Consider the following 24,937-nt stretch of genomic DNA (forward strand, 5'->3'; position numbering starts at 1 on the left):
CCGGCAGCCCATTGGCCCGCCGCCCGTGCCGTCCGCGTGACCTCACGGGGCGGAGCGCGCGCTGATTGGCCGCCGCCGCGTGACCTCCCGGGCGGGCCCTTTCGGAAGCCGATTGGCCGCCGGGCCGGCGGGGGGCGTGGCCGAGCTCCGCCCCTCCCCTCCCATCTCCCGCCGCCGGGCGGGGCCTCCGCGAGGGGGCGCGCGCGCGCGCTTTGGCGGGCGGCGCATGCGCGGCGGCGGCGATGGCGGCGCGGGGCTGATGGCGGCGGCGGCGGCGCGGCGCTGAGCAGCGGTCCCCGCCCGGCCGCCATGGGCAACGAGGCCAGCCTGGAGGGCGGCGGCGCCGACGGGCCCCTGCCCCCCTCCGCCGCCGCCGCCGCCGCCGCCGCCGCCGCCGGGGCCCCGCCGCCCGCTGCCGCCGCCCCCGGCAGCGCCCAGCCGCATTCAGCACCGGGCGGCGCCGGACAGCGCCCGGGAGGCTCCGCGCCCGCCGCCAGGTCAGGACCGGGGGGACCGGGGGGGACCCGGGGCTGCGGGGGCTGCTGCTGCCGGGCGAGACGCGAGCGGCGCCCGCTGAGGCCGCCCGAAAACGCCGGGGTGGGCAGCAGCTGCCCGCGGGGAGCTGCCCCCCCCCCGCCGTTAATTACCGCAATTAGGGCCGGGGGCTGTGTGTGTGCCTGGGGAGGCTGCAGGGAGCAGCGCGTCCCCCAAAGGGAGCGTGGGGTCGGCAACGCCTGCTCGGCGCCGGCCCCAAAAGCACAGCCAGACCCCGCGCACCTAACCGGGAGGCACCCAAACCCCGCTGTGGGGTTGGGGTTGGGTTCCCTGCGGTCACATCCAGCAGCACGCGGAGCTTTCGGGGAGCAGAGGCTGCAGCGCCCGCCGCTATCGCTCGAGGAGGTGGATGCCAGGCCCTGGGAGGACACAAAGCGGGGGTGGGCGCCTTCAGGCAGGAAACTTCCCCCTGTCCCAGCAGCCCGTCCCGCTCTGCTGCTCCGCACACACCCCAAAGCACACGGGATGAGATGAGCTCGGTGCGTGGGGCTGAGCTGGGCTGGTCCCAGCTCGCAAATACCTTGGGGTTGCTGGGGTCCCAAGGACTGGCCCTTGGCAGCCGGTGGAGCCTGGTGCAAGGACCAGGATGAGGAAAGAGCATCAGGGCTGTGAGAAGTGCTCCGAATTGGCGAAAACAGCTCAAGTTTGGGAAAAAACAAACAGCCGTGCAGCTGAGGTGCTCTGTGCTGCCTGTATGGCAGCTCCCCTGAGCGTGCTGGGCACTGCCCTCAGCGAGTACCCCGGGTGCTGGGTGGTGGGGATGTACCTAGCAGCAATCTAACAGAAATAAGAGAGAGCAACTTTCCCCATTTACACAGAGACGCTTTTCACAGGCTGGCACAGACACGCAGCCAGTGTCTGTTCTAACACGACGGTGCTAGAAACGAAGCCACGAAGCGAGTCTGTGACGGAGGCATCCCTGGCACGTCCTGCAGCGGGGCCTGCCTTTTCCCCTATATTAACCTAGCGTTCCTCTGGCTCTTTGCTGACCCTAAGGCTGGCGCTCTGGAGAAGCTTGCCACGCTCCTGCAATCAGAGAGCACAACTTCATTTGGTGTAGGATGTTTGGAGGGCTGAGGGGAGCGGGGCTGGGGCCGGGTGAGGAGGGGAAAACCAGCCGTGTAATATTTCAAGCCTATAAAACCCACCTGAGTGGAACCAAAAGGGAGCAGGGAATGGCTTACTGGGCTGACCAAGTCGAAATGTTTGCTCTGTCAGGGATCCCACCGGGCTGCTTCTCGCCGTGATGGGCAGGCTGTGTCAGCTGCAGCCGCCTGCAGCAGCAGGTGGGAATTGGATGGTTTTTAAGGTCCCTTCCAACCCAGCCCGTTCTGTGCTTCCCTCCAGCAGCCCTGCTTTTACGCCTCTCGTGGCTTCTTTTCAGCTTCTTTTCCTCCCCGCCCTGCAGCAACAGCAGCTTCGTCCCCGAGCCTGTCGGGTGCACCTTCCAAGGCAAACGCGACGGGGTGCAAGTGATGCTTCCTTTTCTGGTGTGCTGCAATGGGAACCTGCTTCTTGTGCTACGCGGGGTCTGCAGGAGGAGCTGCAGCGTGTTCCTGGGAGGGTCCTCGCTCCACCTGCTGAGATTTAATGGGGACAGGGAATTCGCTGCCCTGCTGGTGTGGTATCTTGCTGGTGCCTGGCCTCTTACAGCTTACAAGCACGTGCTTGCTGTCGAAGGTAGACTCAGCATCTTGTCTGGGCTGGGGCAGGAGGCAGCGGCTCCCTGCTTGTGGAGGGCTCCCCAGAAGGCAGAGGAGCGGTACCACCGTGTCAGGGGCAGCTGCTGCCAAATGCAGACTTTTTTGTGCGTGTCCGTGTGTTGTTTTTCCTTTCATTCTTTTTTTTTTTAAAGGCATCCCAGCGTGGCTTGAGCAGGAAAGCAGCAGTGTGACACAGCCTGGCCGCCGGCCCGGGCTGCTGAGGGGCTTTAGGAAGGCAGGCAGAGCAAAACCCAGAGCTGGGTTGTTGCAGCTAGCTCAATGACAGCAAACGGATGTGAATGCTGAACATAACCGAGTGTAGGAAGCCTGCCCAGGGGTGTGACGGGATATGTGACTGCACAAGGCTTAAATAACAGCTTCACCTCCCGAAATGTGCAGCTTCCCTCGGCTCCGAGCTGCGGTTCCGCGCTGCGCAGCAGACGAGGGGTTGGCGTTGGCCTTGTTCTCCACGAGGATGTGATTAAGGAGCTCGGCGTGTTCTCTTTTGTCAGCAATGATTTAGTTGTACTTCTGGGCCGTTGTCTGGAGAAGAAAAATGTGCGTGTGTTTAACGAGGCACCTTCCAGAAGGAGGCACGAGGAGAAGCCATGGGGGGCCGGGGGCAGCCGCTGACCGCTCCCGGTCCTTCTCCTGCCACCAGCAACGCTGCTGGAGGTGGGGCAGGAGGTGAGGAAGGGATGTCTCAAGGACACCGAGCCTTCCACCAAGCATCATGGTCACGCAGGGGTTTCTCTGATCCACGAGGAGCTCTGTCTCCTCCCTGAAGAGCGGAGAGGTGCAGCCTGCTGCCCACTGTGCCCGCCGTCTTCATGGTTTTTGCAGCAGGGCACGCAGGTGGAGAGCCTCCTGCAGGCCTCCTCCTCTCTCCACAGCCCTCACGTGGCCAGGAGGCAGCACACGGTGTCTGACTCGAAGCAGAGACCCGTCTGTGTCGCCGAAGGCCGAGTGTTTGGGGGCAGGTGGGGGCCGTGAGGTTCCTCACCTGGCTTCGGGGCCTGCCAGCACCACAGGCCGTGGCGTGGCCGCTCCAGAAAGCTTCCAGAGGAGGGTTTGTCAGTTCCTCTGAAAGCCACAGAAAAAAATGCCTTGGGCCAAAGTGACGTGGGCACAGACGTGATGAAATGTGGTCGGCCTGGAGTTGGTGTGCCCTACTCAGGCCCGGGATGGTGCAGCCACAGAAATGTATGCCGGCCTGTCGGGATGGAGGGACTTCAGGAGGCCAGAAGTTGACGCCTTTGGACCTGGTTTTGACTTCCCCTTGAGCAGCATTTTGCCTTTCATCCCGCTGGGAGCAGGAGCACTGAGTTTGAGCTTTGTTGGGGGGTGTTCAGTGTGCGTGACCTCCCCTGACGTGCTCTTGGGGTTGTCCTCCTCAGGGTGCTCTGCTCCTTGGGAGCCGTACGTGAACATCAAGTCAATGTTAGGTGTCCTCTTATGCTGTTTAATGAATTCAAAGGGTTCCCGTCCCTCTTGTCAGCACACCTGGGTCCATAGCGGGCTCCCCCACATGGGAAAGAGCCTGTAGGGTGCTGCTTCCCTTCGTCAGCCGAGACATGAGGAGCACAACGAGATTTTGCTGTATTTAATGTCTGTGAAGGGATGAAACTATATATGGGAATTACTTTCAAAGATTGACATGTTGTAGCTGTTAACATATTTTTTTTCTTTACCAGAAAAAAAAAAAGCAACACAAACTGCAGCATGGGAAAAACAGGAAAAGCATAGCATATTTTTTTCTTTCATCTCCTAAAGAAAACATTTCAGTGACTGATATGTGAAGCTATGAGTTACAGAGTAGGACTAGTTGGAATTTGAAAATGCATAGTAAGTTCTTAAGGGACTTGGTAATTTGCTTTGCTTTTTTGAAAGAAACAAATCAGCTGGTAATGCGAAGCTTATGAAAGGGTTGGGGAAAATGCAGTTCCGAGCTAGATCTTTTTCCACGTTGACTATGAACTGTACTTTTTCCTTTGATGAAACATGAAATTACTTTTAATTTATTTTGTTCCAATCCCAGTTACATAAACTATTATTTGATTGTACAGCTGGACTGAAAAACCGTAGGAGGTCTCACATTTAGGATTCCGCTGCCTCTTTCTCATTAAGCCTACAGACTGATTTCTTTAAATGCACCTATTAATCTTCTTAGGGAGACGAATCGTTATTTGGTTGGGGGGGTCTTTTTTTTTCTTTCTTTCTTTTTATTTTCTTTATAAACTACTCTCCAAGGCCAACTGGCAAAATAAGTGCCAATGCCTTGAAGCCTTCTCAGGTACGCCTGCAGTGCTGCCAGGCCGTGTGATGAGCGCCCGTGCTGAGGTGGGAGGCTGGATTTTAGCTAGTTTTTTGGGCTGAAGCCCACCCCGAGCAGCTCTGCCACCAGGTACCTGCTTGCTGTGGGTTTGCCATGGTGTCACGGCGGGTGGCAGCAGGTTGGCGCACAGATCCTGACCTGTGCCACTTGCCCACAGCCTCGTCCCCCAGTGGCTTGCCCAAGAAGTCCCCATGGAAAGAGGTAGTGGCGGTGTGGGGCTGGCACTCCTGTCCTGATGTACCCCGAGCCTGGCATGGAGCAGGTCCTTTTTTTGGCTTTAGTTGTGCAGTGGGTGTTGCGCCGTTGGCATCAGTTGAGTCCCTGCTTCAAGAACCCATAGCACAGTGCTGCTTTCCATGGCACTTTGAGCTCGCTGCCCTGACCTGTGCTGGTGGTGTGCAGGGCTACAGGAGAAGTGTGGTCAGCCACTGCTTGAGCTCCAGCGAGCTTTTCCTGGGCTCTCTTCTCCAGCACAAAAGAAAGGAGCAGAATCACATTAATCCTCTCTTCCCTCCTCTGGCAGATCAGAATTTGGATGGATTTTTTGGTAAGATGTTGTATTTTCTTGGTTTTCAGCCCAATGTGTCTCGTATCAGGAAAATGCAGGTGATCGGGGCGAGGGCTGCCAGGTGCGTGTGCCCACGGTCCTGTTTGTCCTGGTAGCACCACCTCTAGGACATGTTCTCTTTGAAACGTGTGGATTTTTCACTCACCTCCCTATCAGCTTTGTCTCCAGCCCACCGATGATGAGCCGCTGGAATTTGGGTTCCTTTCACCCGCTCCCAGCATGGAAACTGCACCGTCATCGGGGCGAGGAGCTGGCAGGGCTGGGAAACGCTTCCTTGGCCTGCTGCCCTTGCCGACCTGCTCTGCTCTGCTCTTCTCACTGCCTTCCAGCAGCACTGAGGAGCGTGGGGAGCTGGATGTCCGCCTGCTCCCCGAGCAGACCTGCGGGCTGCGTCCGCGCCGGTACGAAGGTGGCAGATGTCTGCAGCAGATAGCGCTGGAGCACGTCGTGTCGGGGCCATAAATACTCCTGGTGCTGGTCTGCGTGAGGAGGCAGCGCTGGATTCAGCTTACATCGCTGTACAGCATCCTGTGCTGCTCAGCGCCTGCCCTGCCTGACCCGTTTCATTTAGGTAGGGCGGCTGTTTAGTCCCAAAGAGTGGAATTTTCCAAGCCTTCTCCCTGTCCCCTCTTTCTGCAAGCTGTGTCTGCCTGGAAATCCTGCAGGTGGAGAGCAGGGCAGGGCAGGTTGTTTCCATGTGCATCACATTTGGGGTGCCCCGAGTGCACCTCGTGTTCTGCTCTCCTCTCAGTGCTAGGTCCGTGCCTGGGGCTCAGGTGGCACCTGGGCATCCCTGTGCTTTGGACTCCCCATGTGGCCCTTTTTCAGAGCAGCCAAAGCCTGCTTACCCCTCGTTACCTTTATTAGGCTAGGTTTTGACTGGTTACGCCAAATTATGATAGAACATCAGGTCTTGCTGAACCAGGACAATGGTCCCATATTCCTAAGTCATGAGCCATTGTTCACCTTACCCTGGGAGAAAAAAGGTATCCAGAAACATCACTCCGGGAGAAAACTCAAGCAACTCCCTCGGTATTCCTCTTGTACTTTGCCTTATCTGCCTTTCTTGTCTGGAAGCATCTCCGAGCTGCACTGGTTATTAGATTAGGATCTGATTCCTCTTGGCTGTACAACTCGGTTTCATCAAACCGGTGTCAATAATTGCCAGCTTAATTTTATTTATTATTAACTAGCAATGCGATCCAAAGCACTCTGAATTAACAAATTACCATGTGGGGTTTTTTCTTCGAAGCATGGAGACCAAGTCAAATGGCTGCTTTGTGGAGCAATAAGGCGGCTGCATCTGGAATCCAGTTCTCCCAGTGAGCAAACTCCTTCGCCTTGAGCTTTGCCTGTCCTGCAGGGCTGGCGGCCGGTCAGGAGGGCCGTGAGGATGGTGACAGCGCTGCCCTGAGGTGGGCAAACAGCCCTGCAGCAGTCACGGGGGGCACGGGGCGATCCCTGCCTGCTCAGTCTCGTGCCCAAACGCTCTCTGCTCCCGATGGCTCCTCCGCACGAGGCGTCAGCTCTCCTGGTACCCTGAGGCTACCGAGGCTGGTTGAGGACCTGAACAGCACCGGGAAAAGTCGAGGGGATGACTCCGTGACGGAGGAGGTGCTGCGAGGTGCAAAGACGCAGCTGCGGGATGGTGCAGGGGGGATTTTTCACAGAGGCACACACAGAAATGTTGGGTGTAGCACTTTGTTTGCCTGGGCACAGAGGAGGAGGCCAGCAGTCGGGCTCTCAGGCTGGGGCTCGCTGCAGCTACCCGGAGCTGTGCCTCCCCGCAGCACGCCATCCTCATTGCCTCTTGTATCGGAGGCACCGGGGCTGTTTTAGGAAGCTTTCCTTTCCTTTCTCTAAAAATCTACATTGGTTCCTTTCTGGTAAGTCATTACTGCCTCTTTTTTTAGGAGTGCTTCTCTTCCTATTTTTTGTGCCTGAAATGAATGTTGTTTCTCATGCCGAGCTCAGCTCAGTTGACTCGAGCTGTCATGGAGATGGATAATGATACATTTTTTGCATCAGCTTTTAATTTTGGAGCACAGGTGGAACTCATCCAAAAAAGGTCCCTGCAGCCTTCCTGGCTTCTGAGTGACAGGATACGAACCCACTGCTGCCAGGGGGGCTGTGGAAGGGACCATGAACACAGGTCCCTCAGTGCCCGGCAGCAGCGAGCCCCTATCCCCATTGGGGCACTTCCCCACAGCAGGCCAAGAGCTGCAGAAACCCCTCCAGGTCCTTGACTGCATCAAGCCTGCAGCTCAAAAGGGAGCCTTGCAAAAACAGACTTCTGTGCCGCTCTCCAGGGGGGGGAAAGCCAGCAGCAAGTCAAGGGAACAGGCAGGCTGCCTCTGCTCTTCTGTTTGAATTGGTTTCCAGAATGTGATTTTCCCAAAATAACTTAATTGTGTATCTTTTTTTTTTTTTTTTTGAGAACGTTCTATATTTGTTGATGAGCATTAAATTGACATTTTCTGAGAACTGTCCAAAACAGCTCCAAGAACTCTTCCCAGAGTGGCAGTGCCTCGTTCGGAGCCCGTTGCTGCGCGTGGTTGTGGCTGTCTCATCTCGTGTGCATCGCTCTGCATTTCCTGACCTTGGATGTCACCTGTCACGCCGTTACGAGACATCAAGTTCAGGAGAGCCTTCTGAAGCTTTTGGCATTCAGTTTCATCTTTGAATACGCTGAATAAATTTGTGTAGATCAGCAAACTTGTCCCTTCGTTGTCTGCCTCCCTCCCAGGACGTTTCTGAGCACACCCCATTTCTCCCACTTGTCAAAACCTGACCATTCACCTCCGTGCTCAGCTTCCTAGGCCTTGTTCAGCTGGTAATCCACAAGACCGTTTCCTCTTATTTGATGATATTTTACTTCTTTTGTTCTTTCATTCTTTCTTTGTAAGATCCTTTGACTTTGCCAAAAGCTGTCTGCAAGCAGAAGGGCCCCTCTCAAGCCGTCCACCTCACCTGTGCCTTGACTTCTCCACCAATATCCTCCGGATCCGTGAGCTGTGAATTTAGGAGAGCTTGTTGGTTGCCATTGGGCCTGTTCCTCCACGTGCCTCCCAATCCGGTCCCTTACTGAGTTGTGATCTTCCTGGCTGGTGCATGCAGCCATCATGTGTTGTGCTGCCCCAGAAGCCGCCGAGCCCTGCTGGAGATGGGTGGCGTGTTCAGCACTTCCCGCTTGTGCTGCTGGCACTGATTGAAGCAATCGGTTGTGCAGCACGCTTGCAGCTCAGCAGTTCTGTATTTGATTTCCTGAAGAACTCGTAGGTGCGTCCTGCCGAGCCCCAGTGATTTGTTATTATTCATTTCATTGATTTTTGTCCTAACGTTTCTCCTACTGACACTTTTCTTGAGGCAGTGTTTCAGACTAACCCTGTGTATAAAACACTTCTGATGCAGGGACCTCCTTAAATTTCTCCTCAGCCAACACCATTGCAAAGCTTGGATTCATCTTCTCTTTCATTCTTGTGTTCCCTGAATATTTCTATTGCAACTCAATCATCTTCCGGCTTGATAGGTTCTCCGGCAGGTTTCCAGTTTCTGAAGTTTTAGAAATTCTCCGTTTTTTGGCCCAGTTCGCAAGCTGTTTCTCAAGGGCTTCTCCCTATGTTTTATTAGCGTTTTAAATGCAGTTTGCCAGAATTTGTGCTTTTTTTGGGTTTTTCCTCACGAAGATAAAGCTTCTGGTTTTTGAAAGTTTGTTTTTTGCTCCTGTAGCCTTCTTAGCCACGGAGACTTTCCTTTCTAACCCTTTCAGCTGCTGCCTCTAACTTCTTTTTAACAACCTTTCTCACCGAGATTCTTTGATTTAAATCTAAATCCTGCAGTAGTCGTGTATTTGTTTTTTCCATCCTGGGAATATACTGAAGCTGTGTTTGACCTGGTCACTGTCACTTCAAGTCCCTGGTGGCAGTTTTGGTGCTGAAGTTGGATGCTGCCTTGCCGTCGGGACCGGCCGACAGCCCCAGAGTCGCTCACGTGGCTGCTGTTAAAATCAGAGCGACTCGAGAGGGGGACTCGTGTAATTGCAGATTTACAAGATAAGCTATCGGAAACCATGTGCCATAAAAATCCCTTAGTTACGTGCCACGGTTCAGCTTCTGAACAAGACAAAGGTCTTGGGTTTTCCTGTGGGGCATGAGCTGGGAAATGTAAGCCGAGCAAGCGCGTGGGGGCGGAGGGGCGAGGTGCTGCTTGGACGTGTGCTCTGCCCACCACGCTCACCACTTCTGGCAGGCACGGTATTTTCAAGGCTGTCCCCATCCTTTATAAATTACATGGTTTTTATGATGACCCTACTCTCCCGGTAGGGTCTCTGGGCTGGTGCATTGGGCTGGGGTCACGCAGGGATGGGGTGTCCCTGTCTGGGCTATGAAGGAAGGCATTTGGGGGGCCCAAATGGTTGCCCCAGTGAAGGGAATCCTTGTGCAGGGGCTAGAGCACGTCCTAAAGCATGGGGAGAGGCATGCCTGTGGTGCTCAGTCCCAGGAAGGGTGCCTGGCACAAGTTGCATCTTACTTGACAGGGATTGAGCAGCCCTGGAGCACGAAGCTGCAGGAGAACTGGGTTTTTCCACTGCTCACAAAAGTAATTCATTACACGCCACGACCTTTCACGAGAGTGCATGTGTTAGCATCTACTAAAATCCCTTCTGACAGTTCCCAGTCACCGTTTCTTGTCTTCTCTTCTGCAGTCTTTTCCCCCGACCTCTCTGGAGCAGAATTGTGTTGTGGCATTCGCTGGTTGTAAACCCTCCAGTTCCAGCCTGGACTTCATCGGGTGTGGGCAGCAGCGTAATTGAACCAGGGGCAGCTGTATTTAAGACAGTGCTGATTTTTAATTCTGTAACTGCTTTTTTTTTTTTTTTTGTCCAAGCAGTCTAGTCCAGACCTCCCCGTGTCAGACGCGGAGCCTTCAGAGCCGTGGAGCTGTCGGCAGCAATGTTCCTGAGCTCTGCAGATGTTTCAGCAGCGCTACTGGGAGGTTTTTGGTGCACAAAGCCCAGACCGTAGGCCCTCCCTGTCAGGCAGTTCTTCTGTTTACCTACTGAAAGGTTGCACGCCCTGTTTTCTCATCTGACCTGGCAATAGGTAGTACATTCCGACTAAAATTTGGGATTATCCTACACGATTCCTGTGCTGAACCATAGGCACTAGAAATCATTTTTCTCTAAGCCACAAGCAACTCAAAACCGGCGCCATTTCACCTAGAGTGCGATTCCCCTCCTGTTCAGCTACCTCTTCTTTCCTAAATAGGCTCTGTTCACCCATTCTTAAAATCAGCCACGTGAGTGCTCACATCAGGTTTCAGTCAAACCAAGTAGGTCAAATCTGTGCTCGTAGCAGAGCAGCTCCGATTCCTGATTGTTAACCAAACCTCCATCTTGCGGCTGGAAGCATCTGCACGTTTCCCCCTCTCATGCTTCCTCTGGGTTTTTCTTCTCCTCACCTTGGTTTTATTGCAGGGGAACAGTCATTTGGGGTCCCTCTTTTTTTCTGCTAGCACAGGAGACTTGCTCGTCCCCGCTCGCTCATCATCGGTGCGGATCTGAGGCTGGGAGCTCTCTCCCACAGACGTACCCAGTGCTTCGGAGCCCCCCGCGGACAGGATTCCTGCTGCGGAGGTGGGAGAGGTGCCCAGCAGGGTGAGCAGTGACAGGTAGGGGCTGGGGCTAGGGGAGAGCTGCTGCTCTTCTCTCCGAGCTTCCCACGTAAGGCGCCGCAGGCAGGCTGCGTTAACAGCCTCGGTGTCCATTTTCTGTATGTCATTAGTGCACGGCCTGACAGCAAAGGTGCTGGCAGCGGTGGCAAAGCTGCGTGCCAAGGACCCGTTGATGCACCTTGGGATACTGGTTTCAGGCCTGGGTCTCGTCTGCAAAAATTTAGTGGCTGCAATGAGCCTCCTTGAGTTAAATTAGAGCAAATTCCCTTCTGCTTAAAGCGAGGAATTCCCAGACAAGAAGGCTGTGCCGATTTAATGGGAAGGGATGGCAATCCAGTGCTGTTTTATCGTGTTGTTTTCATCTTTTCCTGAAGCTGATGACATCTCTTCACAGAAGCTGCCGTGCTGTCAGAAGTTGGGCTTACGGCAAATCATTTTTTTATGAAATTGAACTTTAACCGGCATGCTGCGAGTCTAACATTTGTTTTGGCTGTAAATAGTGCTTTATTTCTAAAGCCTCCCCGATTCTTGTTACTTCAATGAAAAGCTGACATTTTTACTGAGGGGAAAAACCAGACAGGTGAAAAATAAATAAATAAATCAGAGGCGCTGTGACATGGTGCATCGCTGAGCGGGGTTTGTGGCGAGCTGTTCTGCCCCCAGCCTTTATTATGCTCTTCGTGGTCCCGATGGGGCTCCCCCTGCCCACCCTCCTCCCCACCAGGCAGGGGGGCTCTGGCACAGGGGATTAGCAGAACCGCTCGTCTGACCTCCTATTGATAACTCATTAGTGGGCAGTGGAATAAATGGAAACCTCGGTGGTGTAATTCTTAATGAGCCCAGTCAAAGGCACTTGATTCTTTTTTTTCCTGGACAAAATTATAACTCTCGATGAAAGTGAAAGTGGCGATGAATGTTTGGAGTCTGCGGAGACGTTTGGCTTTGCCCGGTGCTCTGATTAAACAATTAGGGTTGTGCAAAAGCCAAACAGCCCCCATCAGATGGGTGAAATCCTGCCTCATTAAGGCACCTCAGTGCAATTCCTTGTGAGCAGCACTGCAGGGGGCTTCCTTTGGGACCGGTTAGCAGCCTGGCATCTGCCCAGGAGAGGTGCCCTGCCTCGGGCCGGACCCCTGGAGGGGGTGTTGGGGTAGAAGGGCTGGAGCAAGGCAGCACGGACGTGGCCAGTAGAACCCCCTAGGGTGGTTGTACATCGCCGGGGGGCTGCTGCCCGCACCTCCTTGCACCTGGGTGGAGGAGAGGAGCCACTTTCTGTTTTGATGAGGAAGGCACTCGAGCTAAATTAGGCAGGCTGTGAGTGCTGCTGGCGCCAGCTGCAAAATGGGGCGATAACCGCCTAACTGCGCCGTTTCCACTCGCCTTCCTGGATCAGGAACCGACCCAGCCCAAACCCAGCCCGGCGTGCGAGTGCTGCTCTTTGCTCTTCAGCCTGGAGCAGCTCAGTTCCTCCCTTATTGCCTTGCTTTATTGCGTGGTTCCGCCTTGCAAGAACGGGATTTCAGCCTGCAAATTCCCAAAGTGCTGTTTTAATATTTATTTTCATCTGAGTTCCTATTACTGTGGCAACATGGACTTTGAATTTCATTAGTTTTATGCATTTAAGTTCCCTTTTTAAACCCTCTTAAGGTCAGACCCCGCGTGGATAAATGGTAAATTTATTACATTTGAGATTCGGGGTAACATTTTTCCTTAACAGCTGCAGATGACAGGTAGGAAGGGCACCGAGGCTTCTGCCTTCTTGAGAAACATTTGTGGGCGTTATCAGTGAGCACGTGCACCAGATCCCAGGGCTTTTAGGCAGCAGAATAATTACATAAACTCCTGTCACAGAGGCAATTCTTGCAAGCAAAGCGCCCTGGGCTCCGAGCAGCGCAGCAAGGCACGGGTCGGGGTGTGCAGGGCGCAGGGCCGTGCTCTGGCACGGGTTAAATCCGGCACCTGGGCTGCCCCACAAGGGGGGAGGCTGGGCGCCAGCGCAGAGCCATTAAGCTCTTTAAGTGCTGTCCTTGGGAGCACCAGGAGAGCTGCTCCTAGCAGTTACAACTCCCGTGTCTTCTGGGGAAGGGAGGTGTAAGGGAGGGGTTGCCACAGGCACAGCTCCCCGAGCGTCCCACTGCTGCTTTTCTCGGGGCTTGGCCTTCCTCAGGTGGTGTTCTTCCATAGATAAGTCTCTTTTCGGTCTTAAAAGGCTCCAAAACGTGGGTTGTGAGGGGGCTGCTTAGCATGTTTCAGCCGTCCTGGGGGCTGCAGACCTGGGGGTTACTGGTTTGAGCTGGGGTGCTTGCTGGGAGCCCGCGGCTGGCCGGGCACCGAGCCGCCAGGCTGCCCACGGGCATCTTCTGTGCAACTTTGTGCCCAGCGCTGAGCGCGCAGAGTAATTCAATTGCATCCCTCGGTTGCGTAAGGGAAAGTTCAAGTCATGCTCTGTTTTGTAAGATGAAGCGCATCCTTCTGCCAACCTGAGCAATTTACCTCGTTTGGGAAAAAATTTCGCTCTGCCTCCACCAGCTGAGCCGGGACTTTGGGGAAGGAGAGGGTGCTCGGGGGATGGCGCTGAGTATGATGTTGGCTGGGCTGGCAGAAATCGCTCAACCTTGGCTCACAGCTGTGTGTTTTCCTGGCATTTCAGCACGCCGAGGAGACCGGAGCAGCTGGACCAGGCGGCGGGACAGCGGTCTGCCTTCCCCTCACTGGCACCCGGCTCGGAGAGCCCCCGGGAGATGCGCGGCCGCGGGCAGGCGGAGGGACAGCGGAGGATGCTCCAGGTGGATGCGCGGGGCCAGAGAGCGGGGCGCTCGCCCTCCGCGTCGCCCGAGCGGGGCAGCACCCCCACCTCGCCCTACTCGCTGCCCCAGATCGCCCCCCTGCCCAGCAGCACCCTCTGCCCCATCTGCAAGACGACGGAGCTCACCTCTGCCCCCAGCCAGCCCAACTACAACGCCTGCACCCAGTGTCACAGCAAGGTCTGCAACCAGTGCGGCTTCAACCCCAACCCGCATCTCACCGAGGTAACCCCAGCCCTCCTCTCCACGTTTTTTTTGGAGGGTTGAAGCTTTGTGGGTCGTGAGGGAGCGTGGCAGTCCTGGTTTCCTTCCTCCAAGAAATTGCAGCTTTGCTTTTGGCAGCTGCAAAGCGTTAGGGGCATCGCTGTTGGGCAATTCTCTGCTGGCCACTCAGTGGGTAACTGCAATAACGACTGCAATTGCTGTAACGAGGCGTGGGGGAGTTAAGGCAGTTAAAGGGAAGGGCTAGCCTAGCCCTGAGGTTTGATCTCTGGCTTCATGGTGGGACCTGAGGTGTGTGGCTGCCAGGAGGCCGTACGTGTGAAGTTGCCCTCAACTCATGGGGCTCAACAGCAGGGGGTGAAGAGAGCAGCAGCTGGCAGCCCTGGGGTGCTGCACGCCACGGGGATGGTGGTTTTGGGGTGAGCGGATTGCTTCTGGCTTCCTCGTCCTCAGCGGCCAGTGGTAATCAGCTGGGTGTTGGTTTTTACTGTTGTAAAGATGCATTTATCTCCATGGAGATCGCAATAAGGTCTCAGATCCCAGCAGAAGACTCCATAGAGGTTGCAGGATTCCTGTTGCAGGTGCCCCAAGAGCTTCACCACGATTAGCACAACCCAAGGGTTGTCCAGCAGAGATGTTTGCTTTGTCATCCTCTTCGAGGAACTGGCTGCTGGGGGGACAGCAGCTGCTGCCTGGGGTGACTTGCTTTCCTTATTTGCAGTATTCCTTCTGCTGCTATCATCCAATGACACAGAAAGGTGCCTGAAGCACTCTGGTGGCATTGAAAAGGGCGAAAGGGAGGCAGCTTGCAGGTTTACACGGTTGCTGTATCCCTTGGTGATAGGAGGCAAGCTATGGCAGTCGCAGAATGGCTGAGGCTGGCGGGGACCTCTGGGTCCATCTGGTCCTACCCCTGCCCCCTATCAAGCAGGGATACCCAGAGCAGGTTGCCCAGCACCACCTCCAGGCAACTTTTGAAGTTCCCTTCCATAATGCAGGAATATGGGGAAAAGCCCCAGAGAACAGAGTGAGCCAGGTGCAAGCCAGGGTGTTTTGGCACAGGGATGGGACATGGACAGGTGTAGCCATTTGCCTGGAGCAGCTCTCAAATCCATACCTCTGCTAAAACCACTGCTGTTTGAGTTTTTGGGGTCAGTGCCACGTGTACCCTCTGCCACACAGTTCGAGGTGGGCACCAGGAGCTCGGTGGTACTGGGGAGCCCTACCCAAGCTGGGGCACTGCAGCAGCTCCTGAGCATCCCTCCCCTCCAGAGGTCATCTCATCGACTTCTGCTCAAAGCAGAGATTGAGTGGGGTAGCTCAGGGTTTTATCCAGTTGGGTCTCAAACACTTCCAAGGGTAGTGACTGAGCCTGCTGCACTGCCTGCCTCTCCTCCATACAAAACTTTTTCCTCTGTCCTGCCTGATCCCTTAAGCCCAGCAGGTGCAGCAAGGTTGGTGCACGGTGTTTCTGATGATGTGATTTCCTGGGGTTATATTTTCCAGTTGTGTTTGCTTACAGGTAAATCCATTTTCACAGGAATAGCTCACGTCTCTACTCGTGGCTGGGGTAGATACAGCTTGCTAACTTCTCTTTCTGCTTTCAAGGCTGATAAGCAGGACTAAATCATCAGAAATGTCAAATTTGCTAATAAAACCGAAACCAAGGAAACAAAAACTGTTTTACGCAGTACATCCCCTTCTGCACAATCTGTGGCCTGCCAGAAACCACAAGTATGGTGAGATGAGAGCTCCGCCGCTTGCTTGGCGTGGCGCAGCCACGGGTAGCGGTTTCTGAAACCCTTGCAGGAGCCACAAGGTCTTGAAATAAGGTGTTTGTGTAAGCGTGGCGTGTCTCTTAATATCTATAAAACACACGCGTGCCCACACGTAAAGAACTAACAGCAGGGTTCGTGTGTGGGAGCTGCAGTCTGTCAGGCTCCATCCTGTCACTTCTAAAGCAGATGTCTCAGACAAGGGCTCGCTGTACCCCTAGCAAAACACCTGAACCCGGCAATTAGATGCTGCTTCATGCTCCAAGGGATGCACGTTTTTTAAAAAAGACACTTTTGTTTCATTATTTTTTTTTCATATGGCTTGATGATCATTTTATTTTAAAGGCAAGTCATGCGTTTATATCGTTCCCGAGCAGTTGGCCTCTTGGTGCCTGGCAGCGGCGTGTCTCGAGCTGATTGCTTGCCGAGCAAAAATATCCCGTTTGGTTTCTTGTTTGTTGTCTTTGCATTTCTTTGAGCATCAGCTCATTCTTGTCTCGCGGGGCTGGGGAAACAGACGTTCCTGTCCCCTCTCTGTGTCGCTTGGAGTTTTACAGGCAGTTAATCAGATTCTCGCTCAAAATAAATGCTGTCGTGGCTCTCAGCTCTGTCGCGTGCTGGTGTGCGAGTTTTCCCATTCATTCACTAATTTTCCTGAAGGTCAGCGCTCTTCGCTAGGTGCTTATTTTAAGCCTGGGGAAATTTGAAGCAGGGAGCTACCAGAGCATCGTTAAAGGCTGGAAGTGCAATGTGAAGAAGTAACGCAATAGTGTGGTAAAATTTATCAGTTGACTCGTGCTCCCATGTATGAAATAGGCTTTTGAATGGAAATGGAGTGTTTCGAGTGCAGTCTTGTGGTCCTAATGCTCTGCTAGGATTTTAGAATTTCTCGTTGAAACTTTTCCTAATTTTCCTCTGGCTTTGAGGATTTATTTATTTTTTTGTCAGGCTGTTCTGCAGGACCACCCTGGTACTGCTGCCATCTCCTCTGTGAGTGAATAGCTCGGTTTTGAGCTAGTACAATAGGTTTAGAAAATCTTTTTTCTCCATCTTTTTGCTTTGTAATGCTGTTCGTGTGGCTCCTGCCTGATCCCGCAGCATGTTCATCTGATTGGATTTGCTCTGTTTGGTATAATGAGGAGGCAGGCATCCTAGCTGTTCCTTGGGGGGTTTGAAGTGTCATAGCACATTGCTAATCTGGGAAATGAATTTCTTCAGTATTGTCTTAATTTTATTTTTTAGGTTACTTTTAATTCATTTTCTCCCCATCCTAAATGATGTGGGGTTTTTTTGTTTGTTTTTTTTTAAAAAAGGTTTTGATTTTAATCAAGAGTAGTGGCACAGCATTAAAATACGTGCTTTAATTTGTGTTGAAATGATGCTCACATCTAATAGGTTTGCTTGGGAGTGTTTTAGGGTCGTAGGGAATCCTTGCATTCTTCCTTATGTTTCTGTTGTGCTTTTTTCCAATTTAAAATCGTGTTCATCAGGCGCAGTTTCAGAGGTATTCAGATGCACTCAGTAGATTTTGATTTTTTTTTTTTTCCACCTGAGCGAAAGGAGCATGTTTATACGTGTACAGCCCTCACCAGGTTTCTTTCTTTGTCACACCCCAGCTGTGGTCAGGAGGACGAGGAGCTCGGCGGCTGGCTTCCAGCAGCGGAGGAGAAGCTCTCGGTGGCTCCCGAGCTGGCTGTGCTGGGAGGAGGCAGCAGCTGTGTTGGTTCAGCAAATCACTTCACAAAGCAAGAAAATGAAGGCTGAAAGCCGCAGGAATCGTGAAGGTGCTGGTGTGCTGCTCTTCCGAAAGCCGATGGCTGCACTCGGCAATTTTTTTGGCAGGTGAAGGTGCCGCCGAGCCCAAACGGTGTGTGCGCGGTGGCATCGCGCCCTGCGGCTGGCCAGGTACACGGCACTGGGTCAAGTCCCCCGTTTTGGGGTGGCTTCTGAGGTAGCTGCATCACGGAGAAGGAAAAGCCAGAAAAATCAATCTGTCGTTGTTGTTGCTTTGCAGATCCAGGAGAAATTTCCAAAGGGCTGGGGGGAAGGAGAGCCACGCTAGCTCGATCCCGAGTTGGCTGTTTGCTTTCGCACCGCTTCAGCCAGCTCTGAATGTGATTGCAGGGAATAATGCTTTTTTTTTAGTGTGAAAATGTTGTTAGGCCTCCCAAATCTCTCTCTCTGGACCAACAGGTTGTGTGCACGCATTCCCTTCCTTGCTGATGACCTTCACCTCTTAATCCCCTTCTCTGTGCGCCGAGCACGCCAGCCCCCCTTCATCCCGGGTCTGCAGCGTCACAGTGAGGTGCTGCCGGCACCTCCTCGCTGGGCTTTTTTTGCCTTATTTCTGCTCTCCCTTTTTTTATTGGGGCAGCTAGCTCTGAATAGAGCAGCTGGTCTGAAGCTGGAGAGCAGCACACTTGCACTCGCCGAGGCTTTCTAAATATAAATGGCTTGCTTGCCTCTGCTGCAGGCTGAGCAGGGGCTTCTGCGGGCTGCCTGCAGCGGCGTGCGCGGTGCCTGCTCCATGGATTGCTGTCCAAGCTGGAGCCAACAAAAAAAAAAAAGCTCGTGAGTAATCGTGGCTGTTCCTTCCCGTGCTCTGCCTCTCGCTCCTCTCTGCAGAGACGGCTTCAATGAGGAAAGATCCACTCGCAGAAAATGTCACCAGCAGCTTGGCCAACCGGTGGCCGGTGACTAATGGGGCTGGCGGTGCTCTCGGTACCGCTGCCGAGGAGCCAACAGCAGGTCCCAGCGTGGAAAGGAAAGGAGAGGAAAGGAGAGGAGCACTGAGGGTGCCGGGTGCTGCCCAGCAGCATCGCTTTTGACCTGAATTTTAGCCGATGGCTGTCATTTATAGAGCCGTGTGGGCTCCTCGCACCAGAAACCCAGCCTGGTTTTCCGAGCTTTCTTCTTCCTAACCTTTCTTCTTTCCTCTTGCTGGGGCACGGCTGCATTTTGGTACTTCCAGGCTAAAAGGGGATTTAGGTAGTGTGAAAGCATCAGGAATTTCCAAAAATAGCCCTGTGCAGGCAGCGAGGTGTCTGCAAGCATCACAACAGCAGGTCGCACCCGCCGAGGTGCTCCTCGCAGCTGGAATTGAAGCTTACGGAGCCTTGCTCGTGGCTTTGCCTCCAGTCTGAGACATAACGTGAGGCTTGGCCCCTGGGCAGTGCTTACCGGAGGGGTGTGGTGCTAATTGGACTATGAAAACTGGTTAATTGAGCTCTGATTGAAACTCCGTCTTATCTAGACTACAAACCTTTTGATCGAGGACAGCCGAAGGGTGGGATTTTTTTCAGCTCTGGATTTGGCTCGCCTTGTAAATATGCTGTGCCATTGGCTTGGCTTTTTTTTTTTTTTTTTTTTTTCTCTGAGGGAAATCAAAGCGAAGTTGTTGCAGTGGCTCAGTTGGAGAATTCAGAGAGGGAAATGTGGTCTTAATGGGATCGGAGCAGACCACGCAGCAGGTCTGTGGGATTAAATGTGTGTCGAAACGAGTTAAGGCAGGGATGCAGCACGGCGCTACGACAGCCGGGGGTGGGTGCTGGGGGAAGGCAGCGCTCTGCTGGCTCCAGGAGCTCGTTTCTGCCTGTGACACCCCCGGGCATCCTCCCAGGCACCCCAGGGCCAGTTCCAGCTGCGTGGCTGGGTGCCGGAGCGCGAAGGCGAGGCAGCACCCAGCACCGGTGGGCTTAATTTGGGCACAAAATGTGCGTTGGAACTCCCCCAGGATGGGAAGCAGGCCCAGCGCTGACCTTCTGCTCCCTCCAGCTGCCTGCTCGTCCTCCTGCCTGCAGCCCTGGGGCTGGGCTGGCCGGCTCCTTGCTGCCAGGGGAGGTTGGCAGGGGACAGGGGCGCGCATCGGTCCTGCGGGAAGGGGGTTTGGTGCCCCGCGCCCCTCTGCCGAGCGTGACACACCGTACTGCTGCTACAAGGAAGGAGAAGCACAAAGGCTTGGGCTCATACGTTTAGCAAAGCCTGGCTTATTGTGAATCATCCGCTGTCCTTATCAGAGCGCCACAGACGGCGTTTGCATCAGTCACAGCACAGCCTGCTCGCGGAGTCGGCGGCAGCGCTCCTCCTGTTGGATCGCCGCAAGCAAGCAGCTATTTGAAGCCCTGTCCCCAAAGAGCAGAGGAGCTTGGCGTTTTGCACAGAACCCAGCTTTGCGGGATGTGTGGGCTCAGCAAACGTCCCCTGGAAAGGATGCAAACCTAGAGGTGTGCACATCTATCACTGCAAGAGGCTGGCGGCGTGGGGCCACGGCTGGGCTTGGGGCTAGCAAATGGGAGCCCCCAGGGGGTGTTGGTTTAATAGGGTTTTGCCTGGTGCACCACAAGACGTGGGAAGGGGGAGCTGCAGGTGCTGAGCTGCTGCCAGCAGAGCTGGGAGGAGATGTGGCTGCAGCTCCTCGGGGCCACAGCTCCTCCCAAACCAGCGTAAGCACGGCTGTGGTCCACGCATGTGCTCTACTTGGTCCCTTCTGCGCTCTCTGGCATGCCACCAGGTCTTTCTGTCCTTGGGGACACCTCGCGTTGCTCCTGCCCTCCAGGAAGGTGCAGTGCTGTGCTCTGGAGGTCTTGAGCAGAGCACGGCGCCCAGCAGATACAGCACGGGTCCAGTGGAAAGGTCTCACTAAAAACTAGTGGTCAGTGACAAGGTACCCAGGGACCTGGCAAAGAGTTGAATTCCCTGAGCCTCTGGATTCCTCAGCAATCAGGAACACGCTTATTGTGGGGACACGCTCGTCCTTGCAGGATTGAGCACGCCTGCATCCATCCTGCCCACGATGAGCAGCGCGTGCTCTCCCTGCTGCAAAGCCTGCCAGGCCTGGAGAGCAGCAGCTATATCCCTGGTGCTTGGTGGAGCTTGGCCTGCGAGCACAGGAGCAGCTAATGCACTGAAATTCGGTTTGACGAACTCTACCTTATGCTCTGCCCTGCCATATTAATTTTCCAGATGATGTGATTGTGGCTTTCCTATTTGAGAGCTCTTTGAAAAATGCCACCGAGCCAGCGCGCCGCTGCTGCCATCTGTCTTCTGAGTGGCTTCTGGGATGCCGTTAGCAGACAATGGTTATTGTCCTATTGAATTAGGAAGAAAGATCCGCAGGCCCTTCTAAAGTATTGCTTTCCACGGGTAACCCTGGGTATTAAATCCTAGTCGTGTCCTCCTGCTCCGCCACCACTTCCTCGCTGCACAAAGCACCAGGAGGTGACGGTGCCCAAAGGGCGAGCACGTGGCAAGCGGTGTTGGTTTGGGTGTAAAATGCTCTTCTTCCTGCTGCTTCCCCCTCACTGCTCCATCCCTCATTTGCAGCCTGCTGTCCCCTCACTGTGGTTCCTCGTTGGCATTTGGAGCTTGGAGCAAACCAAAGGGGGGTGAAGGCAGCTGGGTTGATGCAGAGTGCTCTTCTGTACCTCTGTTTAGTCGGGATGGGCACAGTACTCAGCTTGCACAAGGTATCCGCCAGTCCCATGCCTGTTCTGGCCATGGTAGCAGTGCTGACGGAGGCGCTGAGCGTGTTCAGCACCCAGAGGGGCTGCACTGAGCTCTTGGGCTGCAGTAGGAAACGTTTAGGTCATGGAGCCTGCGCTGGCAGATATGTAGCTGTCTGTCATGGCTGTGATGTTTTCATCAGAAATCAAGGAAGGGAAGCTTTTTTTTTTTCCCCTCTCTTGGCCTGACAAGTTAATGTGAGCTTCTGTTGGATGCTGGTTGCTCTCAGCTCCTCCATGCCTTCTGCAGGATCTCCAGCTGGAGCAGCTCTCTGCTCTCCTCCCAAACAAGAGCACGCAACGTGCCCGTGCTGAGGTCCGTGGTCCAGGCTGGCTCTGCTGGGCTCCCACCCTAAAGCAGTGGGAGAACAGTGAAGGGACCAGAAGGAGGAAAGTTTTGCTTCTGGGATATAATTTTTTTAACCTAGCAATATTTATTTTACATTTTTCTCTTCTGGAGAAGTTTCCAGATCTGTAACCAAGGGCTCAGCCTGTCCTCTGAGCAGAACAAGGCCAGCAGGACATAGCGGGGTGCTTTCCTATGAAGAGTTTGTGCATCTTTTTGGGGTCTTTTGATTTAGATCTCCATGGCACACAAAAAAAATCTTGATTTGAATGCCCAGTTTTAATCTTGCTTTGCATTTGCATGTGTTAGTTTTTTGTTTTTTTTTTCCTTGAGGATTGCTGTTTAAGACAGGCTTGCAGTGAAGCACCCCCTATTTGGAGGCGTATATAACAGCTAGGAAAATCCAATTAACAGCAGCGTGGCTTTACAGCTATCTGTTCACTTCGAATTCTTTGCAGATTTTTGTGTTAGAAATGGTGTGGTTTTTACTTAGCAGGTGGTGACTAGCACACCGTGTCCGGGTACGTTGGGACGGGAATAGCAACCCTACCAGAAAAAGGCTGTTCCCACTGGAAGCAGGACCTGGAGGCACCCGTGGCCATGAGCTGTGCCTAAGGGGATGCCCTGGGGACAGCAGGAGCCCCGTTCTGCAGCAGGGAGCTGACTGTCACCGCCTCGTGGCCTTGGTGCATGGGTGGCTCCTCCTGACAAACGCACCCAGTAGGGAACCGCCAGTCCCAGGCTGTCCTCTGGGGTCAGGGACAGCAAGAAGCAGGCTTAAACTGCAAGGAAGTCGTAGGTTAACGTGTTGGGACTGCTCGCTGACAGTCAGGATGGTTAAGCCCCAATATTCGCCCTTCTGGTGCCCACCCAGTAAACCCACAGCTGCTGGGAGGTGCAAGGACCCAATGTGATGCCCAGGGACATGCAGGAGGGGACATGACCCAGTCCAGCCTTGCTCTGTGGCTGCCTAATTTGTTCAATACCTGCATCTGCTGAGCAGCGTGAAAAGCCAAACAATGGCACAGGCTGTGTGAGTGATTTCAGGCAATTTCGGTGATTTTCTGTGCGAGTGATTTCAGCTGGGGGCAGCTTGTGCCATTGCTTCTTTGGCCACTGCTTAATAACAGGAGTTGCTTTTCTTTATTATTTTTAATTTGAGTTGTGGAATGAGCCTTTTTACCCCAAATCATCCCCTACCACGAGGAACCCTTGCAGGATGACGGTTGGGTCAGGACTTCTTAACGAAGGGCAGGTCACGGCAGCTTTGGGGTGTCTCAGGGTGTCTCGCATCTTCTTAGCTACAGCCATAGATATGTGCCTCACCAGTCCTGTGGCTGGCTGGACTGAGAATTATTAATGGCAGGGAACTTAGGTTTATCTGGAGTAATTGAGTAATTAACTCTGTTTAGGTATTGTGCAATGGCTTGTCTGTCTCCAGGCCTTACATTCTGCAAGAGCATCCATTACATATTTAATCCATGGCAATAAAAATGCATTTTGCTTTGCTGCATTGGTCCACTCCAGTTTGTTCCCTTGCCCAAGCTGTTCATTCCAGCTGGTTTTCTCAAAAAAAAAAAAAAAAAAAAAGCGCATTGGACCAGGACAAATGAGGCATAACTTGGCCACTTTAACCTGGAGAGGATGGGAGGCAGAAATGGCTGTTCTGTGGCCCTCTGAAAATATTTCATGCTATTTAAGTCAGCACCCAGGATTATCCATATCATTTTAAAAACTTCTGTCCCACGTGGTTTGTAACGAGCAAACCAGAGCAAAATCAGTTGTGTGATGTCTGTAGACGGGGCAAAACTTGACGCCTAAAAGGACCTTGAGGCACTCAGGCTCACTGGGTTCGTTCCCTGCGCTGCAGTGCGACCTCCAGGTGCTGTGGTTGTTCAGGAGCATCCCAGAGGAACCAAAAACACGTGGGGAGGCTGCAGCAGGGCCTGCTTGGAGCAGCAAATCGGAGCCGTGCAGCAAATGAATGAGGGTTTTGTTCCACACTACTGCTGGAAAAGTGGACTGCTTCTAAGTTAATCTGCTTTTGGGCTGCGTGTCGAGGGCAGCCCCTGTGCATTGCAACGGGGGGATCGCACTGCTGCTGGGCTGGGCTGCCAGCTTTCCCCTTTGTGCCCAGGGAACCCCCTGCTCTGGGCACTGACAGCAGGCCCCTCGCTCCTCCTAGGCTGCTGTTTGAGTTCTGTAGGAGTCAAAGAAGTCTCAGGGCCCCAGAGGCTCCCGGTGTTGGGCTGCCTCGCCGCAGGGTACCGGAGCAGCAGCAGAGCAAGGCAAAGCACTCCATTAGGCTTCCCAGGAGCGCGAGGGCTCGCGTGGAGGCCCTGCAGCTGCGGGGCTGGGAGCTGCACTTAAAGCACATCCATGCTGCAAGCTCACGAGGTAAAACCCTGGGGGGAAGCTCTGCGCAGCGCCCCGTGACCACATGTGGAGCGAAGCGTCCTCCGAGCACATCTGCGTGCCCGAACCTTTCATGTGCTCCCACGGACGGAGAACAAAGGCTGTCTAAACAGGAGCTAGTGAGGCAGCAAATCGCACAAGAAACATTCCCTAATGAAGTGGAAGGACTTGTCCCGTTGCCCAGGGCTGTGGCACTGCAGGCGCGCAGGGCTGGGCAGCATCGTGCTGTGACGGGGGCCCGGGGAGGAGAGGCTGGGGGCACCCTGGCAGGATCAGAGCGTGGGGTCTGGCTGCAGAAGGGGCTCTGCCACCCCTTGACCCCTCACGGGCATGGGTTTCTTGCCTTCGCCCAGGAGGCAGCGGCTCCCTGAGCACACGGGCGATGGGAACCTGGCAGGGGGAGCACCACCCTGCCTGTAACGGCAGGCCAAGGTTAGTTGCAAAGCTGTTCAGTGGTGGTTTGTATTTTGTTAATTTTTTAATTTATGTTTGCTCAACCTTTGTGTGGTGTGGGGAGGGAGGGCGTGCAGATCCTGCTGTGCACGGGCAGGGGGTGGCAGGGGCGGCCGCCCCGGGGACAGAGGGATGTGCTGTGGTGCACGCAGGCAAGGCAAGGCGTCTCCAGCAGCCTTTTTCCTGCCCTGCCTGTATCTCGGCAGCATTCTCCTAGCAGGAGCACATTGTGTTCACACTGCTGCCTTTTCCTCTGCTGCATGCAGAAGAGATGGCACCCGTTCGTGGTTCCCGGACGTTTTGAAAGCAGCAGGAGAAGACTCGCTCTCAGTTAGTTTGGGGGGTGCTAACTAGAGAAAGAGGCTTTCTTAGGGGAAAATTGGTTAATAAATGACTAATAGGATGAAATGGCGCTGTCTTATCCCGCAGCTTGGTTCTCTGGACAAATGCAATTTCCCATCTGTTGTTTGCAGTGAAGGAGATGAGTTTTGGGGGTTTGTTCCTGCTCGCCAGCACGGGTTGATTATTTCCTGGCAAGCGCTAGCACGATGATTACCGAGGGCTTCTGTGGCTTCCCCTTCTGGACA

General features: G+C 54.1%; 1 protein-coding gene across 7 annotated transcripts in view; it reads left to right on the plus strand.

Annotated features, from left to right (window-relative positions):
* Nucleotides 1–207: 207 nt before the first annotated feature.
* BSN (bassoon presynaptic cytomatrix protein) overlaps nucleotides 208–24,937 on the plus strand; it is a 66,147-nt gene continuing 41,417 nt past the window's right edge. For 5 of the 7 annotated variants that reach the window (XM_072044055.1, XM_072044054.1, XM_072044056.1 and 2 more), the window contains exons 1-2: nucleotides 208–497; nucleotides 13,485–13,863. In XM_072044055.1, coding sequence (XP_071900156.1) covers nucleotides 310–497; nucleotides 13,485–13,863 — 567 coding nt within the window. In that variant the 5' untranslated portion in view covers nucleotides 208–309. Of the gene's footprint in view, nucleotides 498–13,484; nucleotides 13,864–14,110; nucleotides 14,280–24,156; nucleotides 24,330–24,937 lie in introns of those variants that run through there. The other 2 variants (XM_072044059.1, XM_072044060.1) reach the window with 2 other exon arrangements.

This window comes from Anas platyrhynchos, chromosome 13 (assembly GCF_047663525.1).
Source record: "Anas platyrhynchos isolate ZD024472 breed Pekin duck chromosome 13, IASCAAS_PekinDuck_T2T, whole genome shotgun sequence".
NCBI classification, from domain to species: domain Eukaryota; kingdom Metazoa; phylum Chordata; class Aves; order Anseriformes; family Anatidae; genus Anas; species Anas platyrhynchos.